The sequence below is a fragment of the Cervus elaphus genome, chromosome 13 (assembly GCF_910594005.1).
Source record: "Cervus elaphus chromosome 13, mCerEla1.1, whole genome shotgun sequence".
NCBI lineage: Eukaryota > Metazoa > Chordata > Mammalia > Artiodactyla > Cervidae > Cervus > Cervus elaphus.
Window position 1 is genome coordinate 33346306 of NC_057827.1, and position 21393 is coordinate 33367698.

Below are 21393 nucleotides of genomic sequence, written 5' to 3' on the forward strand. Positions count from 1 at the left end.
CTAAATAGTGTTTTTGATGAGTTGATATTTTGAATTTTGATAAAGCCTAATATATTGATTTTTTCTTTTTCATGATTGTTGCTGTATGTAGCTTAAGAAATCTTTACCTTCCCCTAGGTTGGGGAGATATAATCCTACATTTTATTCTAAAAATTTTATAGCTTTAGCTTTAATGTTTAGTTTTGTGATCCATCTTGAATTAATTTTTATGTGTGGTATTAGGTAGGGTTGAGGCACATTATTTTTCCATGTGAAAATGTAGCTCTTCCCTATACCATCTGTTGAAATATTTCTTTTCACCATTGAATTGCTTTGGCACATTTGTGGGTCTGTTTCCAGATCCTCTGTTTGGTCCCACTGATCTGTATATCTGTCTTCACATATATATCATTTTTATTACTATAGCATTGTGGTAATTCTTGAAATTTTATAAGACTTCCATCTTTAGTCTTTATCAAGATAATCTTATCTATTCTTGGTCAGTTGAATTTTCATTTAATTTTTAGATTTATTAGTTTCTATAAAAATGCTGCTGATATTTTTAAATAGAATTTCACTGAATCTACAGATCAATTTTAGGAGAACTGACCATGAGAGTAACCCTCTGAATCCTTAAACATGGTATATTGCTCTATTTGTTTAGGTCTTCTCTAATTTCTCTCAACAAAGTTTTATGTTTCAGTGTAAAAAGTCTTGGTATTTCTTACTAAATTTATTCGTAAGTATTTTTTCCAAAGTCATTGTAAATTGATTTAGTTTAATTGCTCCTTCCGACTGTTTACTGCTAATATATACAAATACAAATGATTCTTTGTATATTAGCCTTGTAACTTGCAGTCTTGCTAAATGCATTTATTTGTTATAGAGTTCTTAGAATTTGCTGTTCTGATATTCATGTCATCTGCAAAAATAGAAGCTTTTTCTTTTCAACCTTTTTTCCTTATTTCACTGGCTAGGATCTATCCAGGTGTTCAGACTGAATATGCTTACCTTAGTCCTAATTTTAGGGGAAAGCAGTTTAATATTATACCATAAAGTCTGATGATAGGTATAAGATTTTTTAATATAAATGTACCAGCACTGAGGTGCCTGGGTTGGAGTTGCGGAGGGGTGAGGCTGTTGCAGTGTTGACTTTTCCAGTTGGTTCTCTATGCTGCCTGAGGTGCTAGAGCCAATTACCTACTGTGCAGGCATTGGAAAGCTCCAAGGCATCTCAGCTGGTCCACAGCCCCAGCGCCCATGGTCCAGCTCACTCCTGTCCTCTACAAGGCCTACCATGGAGGCCACTTAACCATCCGCCTTGCCCTGGGTGGCTGTACCAAATGGCCTTTTCACCACATTGTGGCTTCCCCCAACAAGTGTCCCATGGATGGCCATTTCATGGAGCAGCTGGGCTCCTATGATCCACTGTCCAGTAGTTATGGAAAGAAACTCATTTCTCTCAACCTGGACCAGATCTGGCATTGTATTGGTTGTGGAGCCCACCTCTCTAAGCCTGTGGAAAAGCTTCTGGGTCTTTCTGGCTATTTCCCTCAGCATCTGACGGTGGTCACAAATGCTGAGAGGTTGTGACAGAAACAGGCATGAGAAGTCCTCTTAGCTGCTCAGAAAACAGATACAGAGGCTACAGAAACAAGAGAATTGACTTCAGTGAACATAACAGTGGGAACAAGGTCGAAGTCCTCTTAAAATATTTGTGTGAAGTTCTTAATTTTATTATATTTATAGGGCTATAAATAGAATTAAGTAAAAAAGCAATAATAATATTGTCTATTAATTTTTTAACAGTTACAGCACTACTCAAAATTTCTATTATTTAACATCAATTTTGAGGACTTCCATGGTGGCTCAATGGCTAAGACTTTGCACTCCCAATGTAGGGGACCTATGTTCTATCCCTGGTCAGGGAACTAGATCCCACATGCTGCAACTAAGAGTTTACATGCCCCAACCAAGACTCTGTGCAGCCAAATAAATAAAAATAAGTATTTTTAAAAATAGGTCAATTTTAGTAATTTTATTTTTGTATTTTTGAATTTGTCCACTTTGTCTGTATTTGCCAATTTATTTGCATAGTATAAGTTTATCAATAATATTTTTCTTTTCATGAAACTGTTGATTTTGTTGATCCTATCTACCATCTATGTGTTTTGGTCTTTATCATGATCTTCCTTTTAATTCATTTATTTTGCTGATTTTTTCTCCCCCTTTGAAATGGCTGCTTGGCTCATGAATTTCTGGTCCTTTTTATTTTCTCACTATGCACTGAAAGCAATGAAACCCCCTCTAACTATTGCTTTTACTATATCCCACAAGTTTTGATAGGAAATATTTTGATTCATTTAGTTCAAAATCTTTTATTGTTTAAGTTTTGATTTTTCTTTCACTCTTATTTATTTCATCTTATTTTTCATAGGGTTTCCCTGATAGCTCAGGTGATTTTTCCTATTGACTTTACTTACATTTTTGAACATTTAACTATGAAAATATAAAATATCTATAAATGTATACAGAATAATATAATGAATCCCCATGTACCCATCTTTTATGACTATCCAGTCATGTCCAAACTTGTTTTTTCTTGCCTACTGCTACTTCAGCCTCCTATATTATTTTGGAACAAATCCTGTGGCTATTTGTATGGGTTGAATTTTTTAACTGTATGGGAATTTGCTAGTTATCTGACTTGTTTCTTTAGAGAACATTGTAAGTTCATCATTTGAAATTTCTTGTGATATTCTTTACATCCCAAAATGTAAGAGATATTTTGTTAATGTCCCATGCATACTAAAAACAGTTTGTATTCTGCAGCTCTTGAAGGTATAATTCTATATGTCAAATAGGTGAAGTTTGTCAAAAGTACATTCAAATTTTTAATGTCCCCACTCATATTTGACCTGATCATTAGGAAGTAATTCTCATTATCACTAGTAAATGCTTCTACCTCTCATATTAACAGAGCTACACCAGTTTTCTGGTGATTATAATTTGCATAGTGTATTTCTTACCTTACCTTTAAAATTTCATCTTTTCTATATCTTTACACGTAGGAAAGCTTTTATAAATAGTATATTGTTGAATTTTGTATTCAGTCTGCCAATTTATTGCCTTTAACTGAAGCATCTGGTGTCTTTACATTTAATTTAATTAGTGACACATTTAGGTTTAAATCTACTCATCTCATCTTGTGCTTCTTTACTTGTTTTACATCTGCTCCCCTCGCCCCCTGCCTTGTTTATTGCCTTCTTTTGGATTCTTTTTCAAATCGATTTTTCAAAATATATCAAGAATTCAACCCTTCTCACCACCCCCACTGCTGCTGTCCCGCCCAGACCATCTCCTCCTTCCTCTGGGTGAGGCGGTGGCCTCCTGACTCATCTCCCTGCTTCTGTCCTTCCTCCCACTCCCCGCCCTCCCCCGGCCATCTGCTCACTAAGCAGCAGCCAAGTGAGCCTCTTAGCGTGTCAGCTAGTTCCCCTCCCTACAAAGCCTGCCTTGGCTCCTGGCTGGAGTGAGCGCTGTCCGAGGTGCTTAGGGGACTGTCATGGCCTGGGGGACTCAGTGCTGCCCAGCTGCCATTGCCCCATGTGCTTGAGACACGTGACCACCTGCAGGTCCTCTGACAGTACGGAGCCCCTCCCTCCTCTCCCCGGGCTGGACCTTCTCACCCTGCCACGCACATGGCTTACCTCTTCCACGCCCTTGTTCCAGAATCACTTTTCCCCGTGACGTCTGCCCTGACCACGCCTCGCCCTCCACCTGCTCTTGACCCTGTCCTGCTCTCTCTTAAGAGTCCGCTCCCTCTGTTGCCCTGTACAGTGCGCCAGTTACGGGCCACGTGCTGTGTCTCTGCCTCTGTTAGAAAAGAAGCCCCTGGGTGGGTGGGTCTCTGCCCTTTTGTTTAGGAACATATCAAGGCCCTGAAACAGAGCCTGACCCAGGGTAGGCACTCAGAAGTTACTGGTGAAGATATGTGGGAATTTATTTTTTCCCTTGTAATTATTTGAAAGTTACATGCACTTATGTCTCTTATTTTAATGTTACCATGGAAACGACAGTGTGCATACTTAACGACTCAAAGTCTCAAGTTAACCAATGCTGTTACTTTTCCTTCTGGGCTTTACAATGACCTGTGAACACTTTTAAGATACTCCATTTACTTTAAGTTTTATTTTTTGTGTGTTTTTTTGTTTGGGGGGTGGGGGGTGTTTACTTTTTGAGGAAGAAGCAGGATCAAAGTATGAAAATGCAGTTGTTTTGTGGAAAACTGGATCCAGTATTTGAAGTGTGTGACTGAGACATGGGCCTCAAATTCGCCTTTTGATAGAAATCAGGTGTTTGTCAGTTCTTTGGCTTCACACATTCATGAGCATCATGAGGGCCTTCAGTGGCTTCCAAAGACAACTGGTTCCAGGTGAGTGGCATAAAAATACCTGTGATATTTGTAGATCCCACACTCACAAGTTTCCCTTTGAGAAGTCTTGGCTGCTCCTCAGGAATGAATGTTGTACCAGTCCCTGGTCTTTCTGAAGCCCTCACCCAGGGGTTAGCCCCCCTCCTAAGCGGTCCTCAGCCTCCCTGAGGACCACTGCACTTAGCATCTGATCACAATGTGGCATTTGTAGAAGCCTGGCATGAGTGTGGGAGTGATTTCAGCGAGCCGGGAGGTGTAAATGAAAGTTTAAAATCCTCAACGGAGGAACAATTCAAATAGTGTTAAAGCCAGGACGGTTTCTTGGCTTTTCCGCCCCCAGGCTGTCTGAGCACAAAGGCTAAAGGATGCAGGTGTCAGGGCCTGCCCTGACACCCACTCATAATGTCTGTGCCTCTCTGGACCACGGTCCAACTGTGGGGATCACATGCCATAGGCAGGCAGCAGTCAGCCTCTGCGTCCTGTCTCAGGAAGCACCATCTTGCTGGGGTTATGCTTTCGTTGGGCTGGATTTCAAAACTCACAATGAGCAGCACATTGCAAAGATACGCCACTGACAGTGCATATGCACACCACCATCAAGGACCTCAACAGTGGCCCAGCTCTGGCCCTTTCCTCCCAGGAAAGCGGTTGGTGTCCTCCTGGTGAGCAGATAATCTGCCTGAGTTGCCCAGGAAATAGGGCTCCCTGTGTTGCTCTATCAGGATGCCTCTAGGACCCTCTGAAGTTGTGGTGGACTGTTGGGGTGGTCCAGGGACCTAGAGCAACCCTGGTAAACCTTCCCCTCCTCTCTGATTAGGTCTGTATTCAACCACATTCCTCACTTCTCCACTTTACAGTAAGGATGCTGGTTATGGAGCTGGAAGATAATGGAGCAGTGCCTCTCATACCATGGAATCCTCATCATTTGCCCCAAAGCCGCCCCCTCCTCCTCCTGCACCTGTTCTGTGGTACAGGGGCTTGCCCACCTTCTCCTGAGGCTCAGCCTTTATTGGCTCTTCCTTAGCCAATTATCAGCTCCTTGAAATTCTCATTTAATGTGGCTTCTTGGGCAAATCAACACTTTCTGCAGAGATGTTCTCATTTATTTTTTATCACAAAAGTAATAGGAATTTTCCAGCCAGTGAAGCAATGAAAAGAATTTTTAAAATGTTATCGATGCCCCCAAATTTATACTTCCCTTCGCTAATAAATATTGTGTATAAATTACTAGCTACACCTGTGAGCCTATTTATAAATATAGAAGAGCCTTTTGCACTTGTTTCTACACCAGATGTCAATGGTTCCATGCAATCCATATTACCGTGATGCTTCCTTTCCTCAGCACACTGTGTGTCGTTGGTGTCCTTCCAGATCTACAAATCAAGTCTGATTTATCTTTTTTAAATGTATGAATCCATCCAACTTATCTAGCTATTCTCTGTTGAGAAGCATTCTGATTTTCTCATTTTCTGCCACTTCAGAAGTCTTTATTAAGTGTCATTGAGCACTGTCTAATATACTACTAGTTTTTATTTCTGTAAGATACATTTTCCAAAATGGGATCACTGAGTCAAAAAGCTCTTTATTTTGAACTTGAATTGCTATTTTCAAATGACTTTCCCAAAAGGGCTTAGAAATTTACATTCCTACAAAAAATGCAAAAGCATAAAGAGTTCCCTCAATCCCTTTGTGTCTGGATGTCATTGCCAGCTTCTTTGCCAGTCTGTCTGAAAATGATATGGTTTTGGAAATTTGCATTGTTTGTTCATGATTACTGCTCAGAGTGAGCATCTTTTTTATGCATTCTTGGCTTTCTGGATTTTTTTCCTATAAATTGCCTCTTCATGTCTTTTGCCTGAGTTTCTGTTGAGTCATTTTCCTTTATCTTAAGACTTTATTTAAAGGGATGTTAGCACTTTACTGAAATATGTGTTACAGCTATTTTTGTGTTGTTTGTTTTGCCATATTTTGAAATATTATCCTGTTAAGTATTTTTTATTATTTTCTTTATAATTACTGAGTATCTTGCATTGTTTAAGAAAGTCTTCCTCATGTCAAAGTCATACAGCTATTTAATATTTGAATACATTTTCTTGTGGTATGTTTACAGTTATATGTCTTACATTTATGTCTTTAATCTACCAGGAATTTACTTCTGTGTATGGGTGGGGTAGGGTGTAAGTTTGTTTTCTGTCAGATCCATTTACTAAGTAAACTGTTCTTTACCCTGAGAGCTAAGGGCCAGATGGGTGTACACTGGTATCATAATGTATTGATTAGCACACTTTTATGGTAAAGCAAACCCTCCCTATTAGTCTGTTCTTTGGTTTTCTTGTCTGCTTTAAAAAAAAAAATAGATGTAAAGCGCTTAGGAGAGTGCCTCAATTTTGTGTGGAAAATATTAAACCTCTATAAGTGTATACAGATCAGTAGTATACTGAATCCCCGTAGATTCAGCACCTGGTATCTGTAATTATCAAGTTGTGTCCGGTCCTTGATATTTTTCTATACCCTCACCCACTGCCACTTCAGCCATAAGTATAAAAAATGTTCACCGTGTTTATTCATGTTACTACTATTCTTATCAGTTCATACTTTATACTTCAAAATAATGGCATTCAGTTCCCCCAAAATATGACATTGGAATTCTGGTTGACATTGTATTCCAGTTTTGCATTTGTTTTGAAGCAGTAATTTTATGATGTCATCATCCCCTGGGAGGCATGATCAGTGTTTCCGTGCTGTCCTGTCTCCATATCCCTGGCTTTCTATCCTCCTCTGGATGGCTGGGTCTGGAGGGCCTGTGCGTGTCTCTTCTTGAGTCCTCCTTGTCTTTCAGATGCTGAGCTTTGAGTTCTGAGTTCTTTTTCTGAGAGAACCCAGACAGCATCCATCTACCGTTGACTACCAAGGTGACAGTTCCAGCTATGACTCTTAAATCATTCAGCAGACAGTGGTTGACGATTCAGCATGCCCTGGACAGACAGCAGTGAATCAAACAGATGTGACCTCTACTCCCTGATGAGCCAAGGTCACACTCAGAACAGTGAGCAAGAAGCTGCCCTGATCTGGTCAGTGCAGCCCAGGAAGGCTTCCTGGAGGAAGCAGTATTTAAGATGAATTCTGAAGGGCCAATAGGAATGAGCCAGGCAGTGGAGCAGAACATGAAAGTTGTGTAAGAGGAGACAGAAGGTGGGAGGAACTACAAGAAAAAGAAAGATCCTGTTTTTTGGGACTCAGAGAATGAGTAGCCCATGTTGATTGAGTCTGGGGATGTGGGTGGGGGTCACAAAGAGCTGGAATGTGCTGGGTTCAAGGGAGGGAGTACCAGCAGATACCATCATGACCATCATCAAGATCCATCCACTCTGCCCTGGACTCTGTGCTGAACCCTTGGGATGTATCCTATTTCACCCTTAGCAGTCAAACAAGATGAGATATAAAGAAGGCGTGCATGCTATGTCACTTAAGTCATGTCCAACTCTTTGCCACCCTATGGACTGTGGCTTGCCAGGCTTCTCAGTCCATGGGATTCTCCAGGCAAATATATCGGAGTGGGTTGCCATGTCCTCCAGAGGATCTTCCCGACCCAGGGACTGAACCCTCAAGAAGAAGCCAGGGCTCAGATAAATCACCCACTTGGTTGCGTTTACTCAGCCATCAGGATCCTGAGTCAGGATTGAAACTCGAATGCCAGAGCCCACCATGGCATGCTGAGACACCAAGTGAGTGACACTTCTTAGTTTTGGCTGCTGAATGCAGAGGAGTTAGTGATCCTGCTCATGGTCAAGGGGAGGATTCTGGGCTTCCATTTGGGTGAGATTTTTACAATCACAGCAGAACACATAGACTGATACCCAAAGGAAAATACAACCAAGAAAATGGGCTGTGACCCCAGAAACAAGTATTCTATGGGAAAAGGCACTGGAAGAAATACTTAGAAGTGGTGGAAGGGAAGGCAAAATAGAGCCATTGTACCACATCTAACTTTATTAGTACAGCATTTCCCCATAATATGGTATGTAGTTACATGAGGCATTAGGGAGGTCATCTTTATAAAGTCAGCATGTCAACAGCATGCCTGTTGGATGTGCCACAGAACTTCCCAGAGTGATTTTCCAGGTAGTGGGCGTACACTGCAAGACTCACTTTTTGGCTCTTTTAGCCATATGTCACAAATAGCTTTCTACCGTGAACTGTGTGTTTTGGTTAGTTTACTAAACTGAAGTTTCACCACTGAATTTATCCTCCCTTTGATCTAAGGCTGAAACCCAGCATAAAACGAAGCAAGTTGAACTCGGACACAGGATAGGCTATCTCGCGACCCCTTGGGCCAGACTGGATCTCTCTCTCTGAACCTCATTTCCTCACAGTTATTTCTAGCCCAGAGTAAATTTCAAGCCCACAGGCCCAGAGCCATCAGAAGCTTCTTGTGGCGTTTATGCTGTTTAAAAAATTCCATTGAATCCAGGTGTTTGGTGTGTCTGAGTGGTTGAGCAAAGAAAATGAATATAAAAACATAGGGCTGTGGAGTGAGGGAGGGGCAGAGGCGATGCTAAGTCTGTTTTTTGTTTTTTGTTTTTTGTTTTTTTGATGTAGTTTTAATGTTGAAGAAGAAATTCCAGAAAGTTAGGAGAAGAGAACTTGTCCTGCCCTGGGCTCTCCTTCTTCTGCTCCCAAAAGGACTAGAGCATGTTTGAGAAGGGTTACTCTATGTGATGATGTATTGATGTGTACTTTTTTATTGGGAATAATTTCCTATCTTAATCTTTTTAAATAGACATTTTTACGGCAGTCACAGCAAATTTAAGGTATTTTCTATATACCCGCGTGCCCCACACATGTATAGGGGCCCCATTTTCAACATTCCCCCCACCCAGAGCAGTGTATTTGTACACTTAATTTGTACAATTAATGAACCTACACTGACACCTCATAATCACCCCCAGTACATACATAGTTCTCATGAGGGTTCATTCTTGGTGGTGTCCATTTGGTGGTTTTGGAGAAATGAAAGATGACATGTATAGCCCCTGACCTATACATGTACATGTTTAGGGTATCATACAGAATAGTTTCATTGCCCTAAAATCGTCTGTGTTCCACCTGTTTGTCCCTCCTTGCCTCCTAACCCCTGGAAACCACTGATCTTTTCATGTGTGGGTAGTTTGTCTCTTCTAGAAATTCACATAGTTGAAATTATACAAGATGTAGACTTTTCAGATTGGCTTCTTTCACATAGTAAGATACATTTAAGGTTCCTCCCTGTGTTTTTGTACCTTTATACATCATTTCTTTTTTGCACTTAATAATTTTCCCTTGTCTGGATGCACCATTGTTCATTTATCCAATCACCTCTGTAGAACATAGACATCTTGGTTGCTTCTAAGTTTTGGCAGTTAATGAATAAGCTGCTATAAATATCTGTGTGCTTATCATACTTTTTTAAAATGCAAAGTCAAAATACATCTCCCAACTTCTGATTATGGAAAGCCTCTATAGGAATGTAAAAGGGGGAATCTTCCTTAGAGAAGAATAAAAATGGAAATGATCCAACTGCATTTTGTTACAACATCAAATAGTAATGGTATTTAAATTGATAAATCAATTTCTGGGGCTTGATTACCACAGCTCAGTCAAACTATGCCACAGACGTTTGATCCCAGTAGTCCTGTGCCGCCCAGTCACTGAAACCCTTAAGGAGATAACCTCACCAGTTAGGAAGAAAAGGGGATCTTGGAGCCAGTTCTCATTATGTTTTATATTTATATACTTTTAAAATTTTTACCTTTGACATCACCATGACTTGACCAAGGAACTGCTATACTCTGTTCCAGTGCAGAAGGCATCAACTTGTACTGAGCTTGAACTGTCCATGGACCTTTCTGCCCTTTCTTGCATCATTATCGTCCCCACAGACCCTTCGAATCTCACTGTGTGATGACAGCAACCCCTTGAATGCAATCCCATGTGGGAGATGAGGTTACCAAGTTTTAGAAAGCCTACGTGTCCTGCCCAGAGTCATGTAGATCAGAAATGACAGTATTGGGATTTAACTCAGGTCACCTCCTCCAAGCCCACTGTGCTGCCCCTTTGCAGGAAACACACTTGACCCCATGTCATCTCATGTGATTACTGCATTGTGAGCTTCAGAAAATAAAATCCCCCAGCACACAACTGAAGAATGGACTGAGTTAGCATTGGTAGGCTTGCTGGAATGTAGACATTTCCTAATCAGATACATAGAGGCTATTTGGAGCCTGGGAAATGGACAGATGGACTCTCACAAGCAAAGCATTGACAGAAGTCCACAGCAGCATAATGAGAGAAGACAGAGAACCAGCACTAAAAGTGGAAGATGGGGACCTGGAGGAGAAAAGAAGAATAAAATACCATGACAGAGACAAGAATTTGAAGTTCAAGAAATAATCTCTGTCAGTTAGGCTGCTGTAACAAAATACCACAAACAGGGGGACTTAAACAGTAGAAATGTATTTCACACAGTCTGGAGACTGAAAGTCCAAGATTAGGGACCAGCATGGTCGGGTTCCAATGAGGGCTCTCTTCCTGATTTGCTGATGGTCACCTTCTTGCTGTGTCCTCATGAGGCAGAAAGAGATCATCTCCCTCATGTCTCTCCTTATAAGAACACTCATAGGTCATGAAGGCCATAATTGCCTTCTAAAGGCCCCACCTCCTAATGTCATCACGATGCACATAAGGACATCAACATGTGAATTTAGGGAGATGCAAACATTCACTCCATGATAGGGATCATCAGTATCATGGGAGAGTGAAGGGAAAATATGAGACTCAGTGGGAGAAATGAGGGTAGAAAACAAAGGGCGGAGGGCCTTGTGCACACGAAGAGGAAAGTGGTGGGGCAGGTGTAGGTGACAAGGTCGAGAGATCAGATGATGGATAGAAGGCTGGAACTGGGACAGAGCTTTGGAGGAGGCCTTGCGGTCCAGGGAGGAGGTGAGCTGTGCTGACAGCAGGGTGCTGTGATCCTGGGGGAAGCATGGGAGCCAGTTCCTGATGGGAATGCAAGTGAGATGGGATTAAGGGTCCAGGAAGCAGGGGATTAAAGTCTGAAAGTAGAGAATGAAAATAAGACCCCATTTTAGCTATATTATTTTTTTCTCCAGGCACCATATGGAATGCCCTTGAAGATACATCAGGTGTCAGATCTACTATGTTGTTTTAACTTTAAAATAAAAAACATGGAAAGGCCACACTCAGCAAGCCTTTGCTTGAGCAAGCTCTTTGCTCTGAGCACTTGATGCCTTCCCTGCTAGTCTAAATTCAAGCTTCTATAGTAACAAGACCAATGGTGACTGTAGCCAGTTGCCAGCATGTCCTGGGCATTGAGCTTCCTTGATGTTACCTCTTCCTTCTCATGGCACTCAGTGTCTGTGTTAGGACACAAGCCAGGCCCAAGAGTCCATGCTGTTTCGCTAACCTATGGGCGTCACAGTTATGAATTTCAATTACATATTTACTCAATAAACTATATGTTTGTCCTTATTCGACACTCTCTAGGTATCTGTGTGCCAGACGCTGGTTTCCAGTGAAGGTTAACAGACATGGCCCAGCCCTTCCTGGAGCTTCCAGTACAATGAAGGATAAAGATACTAACACGTGCATATGTATCTACTGCAATTAACGTGAAGCACAGTAAAGGAAAAAAGTGAGTTCTATGAGAAAATACAGATGGGACTTAATAGGTACATTAACCAGCAGAAGCCTCTTAGCAAGTGACATAGGATGTGAAGAATGTGTGTGAATCAATGCAGGAAAAGTTGCAGGCAAAGGAGGAAGAATGTGTAGAGGATCTGAAGGGAGACACTAAGGGGGACAGGAGTGAAGTGATGGAAGGAAAAAGTGTAAGGGAAAACTTGCAGGGGTAAGGTGGGGGCCAGAAGTCTTCTGCTCCTGGGACATGAAAAGGAGCTTCAATTTTGATTCCATATGTAGGAAGAGGCCACCTTAGAATTTGAGGTGAGGGCAAAACATGCTCTGGTTTCAAACATCAGTAAAGTTCCTCTGTGGGGAATGGGATGGGGCTGGGAATAGAAAAGAGAAGTGGGGATCATCTCAGCTGCTCTGTGCCAGACACTGGGTCATGGGGGTGAAGCAGAGGGATGAACCACCGAGTATGGGGTTCCAGGTGGGAAGTCTAGGAGGGCCAGGGTATTGTTCTGGTGATGAGAGGGTGATGGATTTGGGACCTGATGGGGAAGAGAATCTCTTCCAGGTGAGTGAGCCCTGGGACCCACCCAGTACCCCTGCAGGCTGCTCTGGGTGCCCTGTCCTACACGCTCCTGTCTCCACCTCCATTGGCCTCGTCATTCTGATCATAGGCTTGATGCATGATTGTAAAGTGAAGACTTTTGTTTCTTGATATAACACAATGAGGTAGGCTGAGTGTATTTTTCTATTATTGTTGCCATTTTCCACCCTAGATTCAGGTAATTCTTCCCAGAACCTGGTTCCCATCATGCAATGAGAACCATCCTCCTGTTGCAAACTGTTGAACAAGGGAGTCCTGCCAGTGCTGCCCCACCTCCAGCGTTCAAATTGACTCCACAGTGTGCTCATGGCTGGCGGGGGCAGTGACTTAATGCAGCGATTGGGACGCCGTTGCAGTGTCCTGCTGACTGTGGTCCTGCATGAGCTGTCTCCTGGAGGGTACATTCATGGGGAATGTGTGTTTTAGAAAGAGAGCTGGGTTCAATTCTTGCCTTTTTTTTTTTTGGAAGCAAAATCATGGGTTAAGAGTTTAAGAACATGTAAGTAAGGGAATTGCATGTAACAGTTTGGGATAGAAAAGGAGTCTCAAAACCACTGCAACTTTAAACCAAGTTTTCATGATTATAAATCTACGCAATAAAAAAATTCATATCCAAATGAAAAAGTTTCAAGTCTGCACATAGAAGAGCTGCTGTCAGCTAATGAAAATCTGTATTTATTTGCTTCAGATTTCTAAAGCCTTTCAGTGCTTTTATTTTTTAATGTTTTATCTTTAAATTTTGGTTAGAGGATAGTTGATTTACAGTGTTGTATAAGTTTCAGGTGCATAGCCCAGTGATTCATAAATATATAATATATAACAATATATATATCATATTATATATACATATTATATAATAATACATATTGTTTTCCCTTGTAGGTTATTATGAAATACTGATTATAGTTCTCTGTCCCATGTTTTGGTTTTTTTCTGGTGCTTCTCAAATATGATTGTTGATGAAGTTTCCTGTTGAATTGGGGCAACATTCTGTTTTCAGTTTTTGCGTTTTCCATTTAATGTAACAAAGCTGCATCTACCTTTCCCTTCTTTTCCCTTACTTTTTCCGCTAGTTAAACTGTTAAAGATTTTTTTTAAAAAAAATTACATTTTCTCCTACTTTATTAAATCGTGTGTTGACTTTTTCAAGGATCTCTTTTGGATTAGGCACTATTGTTCAATTCAAGAGTGTAATTCAGGAGGCAAGGACAATATTTCTATTGAGTTTTGAGAGTCCAGAATAATGCAGGCATCATCCAGGAATGAGGTGGACAGGTGTTAGCCAGGCTTTGGAAAACACCATTGCAGAAACAGTATTTCCCAAGCCTGATGTAGGATTGATTACTGAGGGGGAGGGTGTAGACAGAGAAGAGAAAGGAGCCCATGACAGAGCCCTGGGCACTGAGGAGTTCGTAAGTTGAGAGAGGTAGAGCCAAAAAAAACAAAAACAACCCGGTTCCTAGCTCAGGGGTTAGATGTATGCTAGGATGACAAAGCGTAGAGTCATCAGTAGAGAGAGGATGTTTGAAGCCATGGGGTGAATGGAAATACTTAGCACAGCAATTAGTTAGACACAGTGACTAATAGCCCCCAGGTCTCAGGAGTCATCTGCAAGGTTTGTTTCCTGGGTCTGCCTGGAGCCTGCTCCATGTTATCCTCACTGAGGCTAATAGAGCTACAGCTCTCTGGAAAGTCACCAGGGGTGATGGTGGGAGGAAAAGAAGGACTGACAATGAGATGCATCCACTGAGAATGACACCCGTCACTTCTCACATGTCACTGACCAAAGCAGCTTATAAGTTCACACGTTGCTTCCGGGGACCAGGGATGTGCTTCTGCTCAGGGTCTGGGAGCAGGGCAAGTGCAGAGATTAGTGAGAGGGTCACTGCCCGCTGCAGGGCAGTTCGGCTCACCAAAGATCTGGCTCAGTTTTCTTCCCATGCAAATACCCAGTGAAATGCTCCCCATGAGAAACAAAGTCACCTCAGCCTGAAGGTCAAGGATTCTGTGTGATTCCAGTCATCGCCTTGTAAGAACCAGAGGCAGCTTCTCTGAGGCTGCAGACGCATGAACTAGAGAGACAAGTTAGCTGACACCATACAGCTACATATGCACTACACACACACACACACACTCAACCACACAGACACACACATAGTCACATGACCACACACACAACACACTGCCTGCACTCATAGAACCACACACACATAACTACTGACACAATTATACACCCTCTCTCACACACACACAACATATCCACATACACTTGACCGTGGAAAACATAAGAAACTACACACACAACTACTAACACAGTCAAAAACCCCTCACACACACAACATATCCACACATACAACCATGCAACTACACCCACAACTGTGCATACACTCAACCACATAATATATACACACAATCACACACACAGCCTCCACACACAAGCATGCACACACGTAGAACCACACATACACAACTACTAACACAAACATACACTTGTCTTATATACACACAACATATCCACACATACTCAACTACACCCAATCACACAGTGACACGCACCACATACATAGCCCCCCACTGTCCCACACATACATAACCCCACACACAAACATGCACATGTATAGAACCACACATACAACCACGTACTCACAAACAAAACCACACACACACAGCTACTAACAGTAGTATACCTCATGCACACAACATATCCACATGTGCAACCACACAGCTGCACACACAACTATACGTACACGCTAAACCATATACCCACACACAGTCACACAACCATGCACTCCACACACAGCCTCCTGACAGTCTCATACATTCATGTACCCTTATACACACAAATATGTACACACATAGAACCACAAACACAACCACATATATAGACACACATATATAACCACACAATTGCACACAGAACACACACATTCAACTTACTCTCAATTCTTTGAAGCCCTCTCCTGCCCCACCATGGCTCCCAGCACCCACTCCTTGTGTCCTAAGGGCTGCATCAAAGGCATCTTTAGTGTGTGATATTGAGGGAAGCATAATCTGAGTAAGCCACAAAGCTCACAAGCCATATAAGAGAAATAGAAGATTTTATTTCATTAAATTTTCAACTTCTTTGGGGGAAAGTCATCATTAAAAATAAAAAGACAACCAGCCAATCTTGGGAAATTTATTGAAAATTGAATATCCTTGATACAGAGTGCCTCAAATCAGTAAGAAAAATAACAAGTTAATCAGAGAATATATAGGAGATTCACAGAAGAAAAACAAATAGTCCATATATAAATGAAAAGTTCATTAATCCCATGAGTAATCAGGGAAATGCAAATTAAGGGAGTAAAAAGCCAAAACAAAGTCTGAGGTACCACATTTTGTTCACCAGGTTGGCAGATATTTAAAAGACTATATATATATATATATATATATATATATATATATATATATATATATATATATATAAAAAGACACTCAGTCTTGGCATGGGTGCAGGGGCCAGACCCTCACGTGGTTAGTGAGTGGTGATACATAACTGAGTTGTGATTTGTGATGGGTGCTTTATCTATCTAAATATCTATGTATCTAAATGTGACGTCTAGTTGCATTTTGACCCAGCAATCCCACTTCCAGGAACGTTTCCATCAGCTGTTTCTGCCTTTGCAGGCAAATATAGCCAGAGGAAGGCCCACATTTCACGACAAAGCCTGTGACAAGTTCAGTGAATACATTCTCACAATAGAAATCTGCTCAGACAGTGGGGGATGAATTATGTTTGGGCATGGGACATGGGATATGCCATGGCATATGAGAAACAAGTCAGCCAAGACCATGTAATAGGATATTAATTGTACCACTGAAAAGACTGAGGGAATGTATGTATGCAAAAGAAAGGCCTAGAAGGATGTAAGACTGGCATTTCTTTCTGCAAAGCTGATCACTTAGCCAGTCCCTGCCCCACGATGTCATACCAGTGAGGGGTGGAGTGTGGATCAGGTGATGGTCAGTGTGTCCTGAGTTGCACCAGTGCCGCCATCATAGGTAGGTTGTGCTGTGTGGGCCAAGCTGAGCGGGGAGACAGCCGGCCTGCCCCCTGGCCCTCCCCAGGTGGCCCCTTCGTTTCTGGCCCTGCTGCCTGGCCTCACCCAGCTGCTGTGTCAGGCTCCTTTGGCAGTGTCTCCCTCCTGCCTAACTGGGCCCCTCACCTTGCCTCTTTTCCCACCCATTCTTGCTCTCCTGCATCGTTTGTCTTCCATTTCCCCATCACCCTCCCAACCTCTCCCTGCAGACCTGCCTCCCTGTGGGCTTCACTGTCCTGGTAAATGCCGAGGTACTTCTAGGGGGACCACTGACCAGCAGCATCTTCCCTACCCTCTTCCCAACTGTACTGCTGTCAAGGAGCCCTGGGATTGGAGTCACAGTTGCCAGGACAGTCAGACGAGGTATCCAGAACTTTCCTTTGTGACAACCAGTTGAGAGCCCTGGGTTCTGTAAGATAAGGGGTGGACAGGGTCATGCTGGGGTCCTTTTACCCGAGCATCCTGCAGCCGCAGCATGGCCCCCGGCAGCCCAGCATCAGCAGTGCTGTCAGCTGCTGACACCCTCTTAACTGATTTCCTCTGCAGTCAGGAGTGGACCTCAGCACAGGAGGAGTTTTGCTTTTTGCCCCACATAATTGGTGATTTTGTTTTTATACAATCACATGCAATTTAACTGATTAAAAGATAATAATAACCATAAGGAATGGCAAGGAACAAGTTCTGAGAAGACTGTAATTCTCTGTAACAAAGTTTAGCTCTGGTGTCCTTGTGCTCCCTGACTGGTGGCAGCTAGGCCAGCTCTGGTCACTCTTCCTGGACCACAGCTTCCTCCTTGCAGGCCGCCTTCAAGCCACACCTTGTCCTGTCATTGCCTTCGGGGCCTCCACTCTATGCAGACTGTCACCCCATGCCATGTGGCTAGCATTTTCTAAGTTGAAAGTGCGTGCAGAAGCAGGTTTGCACACCTGTAGTGTCCAGCCAGGGAGCACTTTGGGGAACAGCTTATGGACATCTAGGAGGAGCTGCCCACTTTGCAAGAAATCCGTGAACATCCTCCAAGAAGCCTTCGGGTAACAGCCACAGAGTACATACTTCTATGGGGTCCAAGACTGCCCAGTTTTCTCAAAGTGGGGGTTATGTCTACCTCAGAAACATCAGAGCTGTTTCAGAGTCACTGAAACAGAAGGGATTCGGGCTGTTCTTTGTGCCACGCCCTCCCTGCCCATCACACTGTACCTTCACACCCTCCTCCAGTTCCTTTCGGGGGGTCTGAGTGAACCACTTTCTCCCCTCACTGTTGATCTCAGAGGGACTGCAGGACCTTTTGCAGCTCATGGCATGTCTGAGCTTAATGCCCAGAATCCTTGCAAAGGACCAGGAGGTTTTGCAACAGGCCAAGATCAACCTCTGTGTTGGTGGAACTTTCCTTCCTCTGCCATTTACACACCAGCTCCCACTCTTCTCAGTTATCTATATTCACTCAGTCAGCTGGTCAACAGACATTTTTCTAAGCAGACTAGAAGTGAGGAATCAGATGACAAAGATGCAGGTCCTGACGTCAGGGAAGCTCAGGGTCAACACCAAGGCTGATGGCCAGAATATTTGCCTTCAACTCGGCACACCACAACATGGGCGAGCTGTGTACAGCAGCTGTCCCTGGTATTTGTGGGTGGCTCTCTCATGATTTCTCAATGGCCTCCGTTAATTTAAGAGAGAAATTTAATTATATGGGCAGAAAACGGAAACCAAGTAATGATCACATGGATAGAAAAATCATTAGATTGTTTTGTGTTGGATGGAGTAATTAATATCTTTCGCAAATGATGCTGGAGAAAATGAGTAAGGTTCTTTTAATCGATTTTCAACTTTTGTTCTTGAAAAAAGCTGTGAAAAGCTAATTAATGGTGGCAGAAGATTGTGAGGGAGGAGAGCATGAAAGGAATGCTGATGGAGCCGGAACCCCAGAGTGGAAGGAGTAGCCTGAGGCTGCTTACTTTACACAGGACAGAGTCAAAGCCCAAAACCTGCAGGTTCTTACAAAACATGCATGTGAAGCAATATCACATTTGGCTTTGCCAGAACTTAATGACATTGTCCTAGCACTTTGCCCCCCTGTTGTAAAGCTGTGTCATTTTGTACTGTCATATTGTCCCCTGATTATCTCAAGAGAATACAGAGGCACACATAAATACATGTGAGCATACACATACAGCACACACACTGGTTATATAGAAACAAATAGAAACTTTATTGGATATAATGTTGATGGAACTAACTTACCAGCCTGATCTTCTTATCTGTAAGTGTCTTGTCCATAACTTTAAACACTACCAAAATTCCTTGTCTGTTTTAGAATTTTTAATTAATTTACCATTAATATTATTACCATTTACATTTTGATTAAGCCTTTACAAGGAGGAGATACATTTCTTAGTATCTGGGTACAAAATGTTTTGGCTTTTAAGCTTAAAAGCAAAAAGAACAAATGAGTCTGATTATTTCTCATCTGACACTGTTGGATTTCCTTTGCTTAGCGATGAACAATCCATTGACAGTTTTTCAAACTGATTTAAGAGTAAATAACAGCCCAAGGCCACCAGTTTTTCTTTCTATATAGAAAATATGCCATAGATTTTCCATGATAGGGTACACTAGACATCCTGAAAACTGTTCTTCTAGATTGAAAAGCTGAATTAGATGTAAGAAACCTCCTTTGAAATATAGAACTCATTTCATTTCAATTTGATTTTTAAACTATTCAGTCACTGTATTTTAATGAATAGGCAAACAAACTTCATGTCCCCATGGAAATTACATTTCAGTGAGACTGGTAGACAATAAATATAATATATATGTGTGCAGTCAAGGCTACAGAGAACAAATAAAGCAGAGAAAGAGAATTTGAAGTAGTTAGGATCCATAGAGGGAGTTGAACATTTAGGCAGGTGGGTCTCAGAAGGCTTCACCAAGAGCTGATCAAGGAGATCTGGAGGAGAAGAAGGAAGAGCTGGGAGGCCTGGGCTCAGGATGTTCAGGAAGAGGGGTGATGGACAAGGCCTGTAGCTGGTGAGTGCTGGCATTTTCAGGCCAAAGGGGATGGGGCGGGGGTGTAAGACGGGGAGAAGTAGAGGGGATCAGAGGAGAGTGCCATGCCATTCAAAACATTGTGAGGTATGGTAGGACTTGGGCTTTTCCTTTGAGTAAGATGGGGTGTGGTTGGAAGGTCCTGAGCAGGGGGACATGATCCAACTTAGGTTTAACAGGATCCCTGTGGCTTCTGTGTTAAAACTACATATGTGTAGTTTGGGGCATGGAGATTCGGAAGGTATTTGAGTCCCATCAGAACATGTGTTCCTACTCTGCAGCACTTTCTCTTGGTTGTAATACTGGTATATTGCAAGTTTATTGACCCTTGCTCCTTCCATACATGTTCATTTCTGTGGAAGTCCTGCCTACTCTTACATCCTGTGTCATTGCTAATGCATCTCAACAACATGATCCCTTTTTAGATCACAGAATAAAGGTGTTAACACAGACTGCATTATTGAAATAATTAAGCAATTTTTTAAAAAAAATTGGTAAGTCAGAGTAATTATCAGTAAACCTTTCTAAGCCTTTCTCTCTGGTTGTTTCTTTGAGTTTCTGGGGAAAAAAATGATTGATTCCATTTTCATAATTTTTTTTTTTTACAATTATATAATTTCCTTATAAGCCAGCATGAACCACAACAACGTGTTTGAGTGTCACTCCACCACTTGAACGTGGGCAGTGTCTGTGTCTTAATCTACCCTCTGTGTACAGTGTGCTGCTAAGTTAGGAGGGAATAAATACAATTTTATTCAGTGAAAATAGTTATGTATTCTTCATGAAAAAGTCACTTTGGATTTTAGCAAAAGGGGGAAATGCTCAGATATAAAGCAGAGCAATGTGTTGACTGGTTAGTTTCCTTTTTAATTTCCATTTATTTCTTCAGCATGCTTTCACTGAGTAACTATTACATACCCTAAATTTTCCTAGGTCCTGGATATTCAAATCAAGCAAGTTCCCAGGATTTAAACTCTGCAGAGAGAGCATACACAGGATGAATGGACAGGTGGATGGATGGATGGATGTATAGCATTATTACAGATTCTGATAGTGTTGCAGAAGAAGTAATTGGTCCAGCAATAAAGTGAGAGGCAGGGTAGTTTAGACAGGTGGGTCATAGTGGGCTTCTTAGCAGGGGAGAAATTGAAGCAGACACTTGCAATAAAAGGAGGAGGAGAGGAAGCACTGTGAAAGCTCTTCTGACAAAATCAATCACAAGTGCAAAAGAGAGTGAAGAAATCAACCTGCTTGTGTGGGGCTGGATGGAAGGTTCAGCCTGAGATGCTGACCTAGGACAGTCTGCTGCCAGGTGCACCTGGAGAGGTGGGTGTGGCATCGAGTTCCAGGACTAAAAGAAACAATGAAGCCTTAGAAGTTTGGGTTATATTTCAGTGCAGTGGGAAGCTGTTGATGGGTTTCAAGCAGAAAAGGCCATGATATAATTTACATCTTTTCAAATTCTTTTGGCTGTGTGGAGAAAGGATTGGAGGAAGGGGCCGATTCATTTGCTGATGTGACTAAAGCATTCAGACTGAGCGAAACAATCAATAGCCTAC

General features: G+C 42.1%; 2 protein-coding genes across 5 annotated transcripts in view; both read left to right on the forward strand.

The window, feature by feature from the left end:
• OTUD7A (OTU deubiquitinase 7A) overlaps positions 1-21393 on the forward strand; it is a 380724-nt gene that overhangs the window by 128011 nt on the left and 231320 nt on the right. The window lies entirely within an intron of this gene.
• On the forward strand, positions 1240-1689 carry LOC122706392 (28S ribosomal protein S16, mitochondrial-like). Its single transcript, XM_043921554.1, is given in 1 exon segment — positions 1240-1689. A coding segment is annotated over 1 exon segment (450 nt).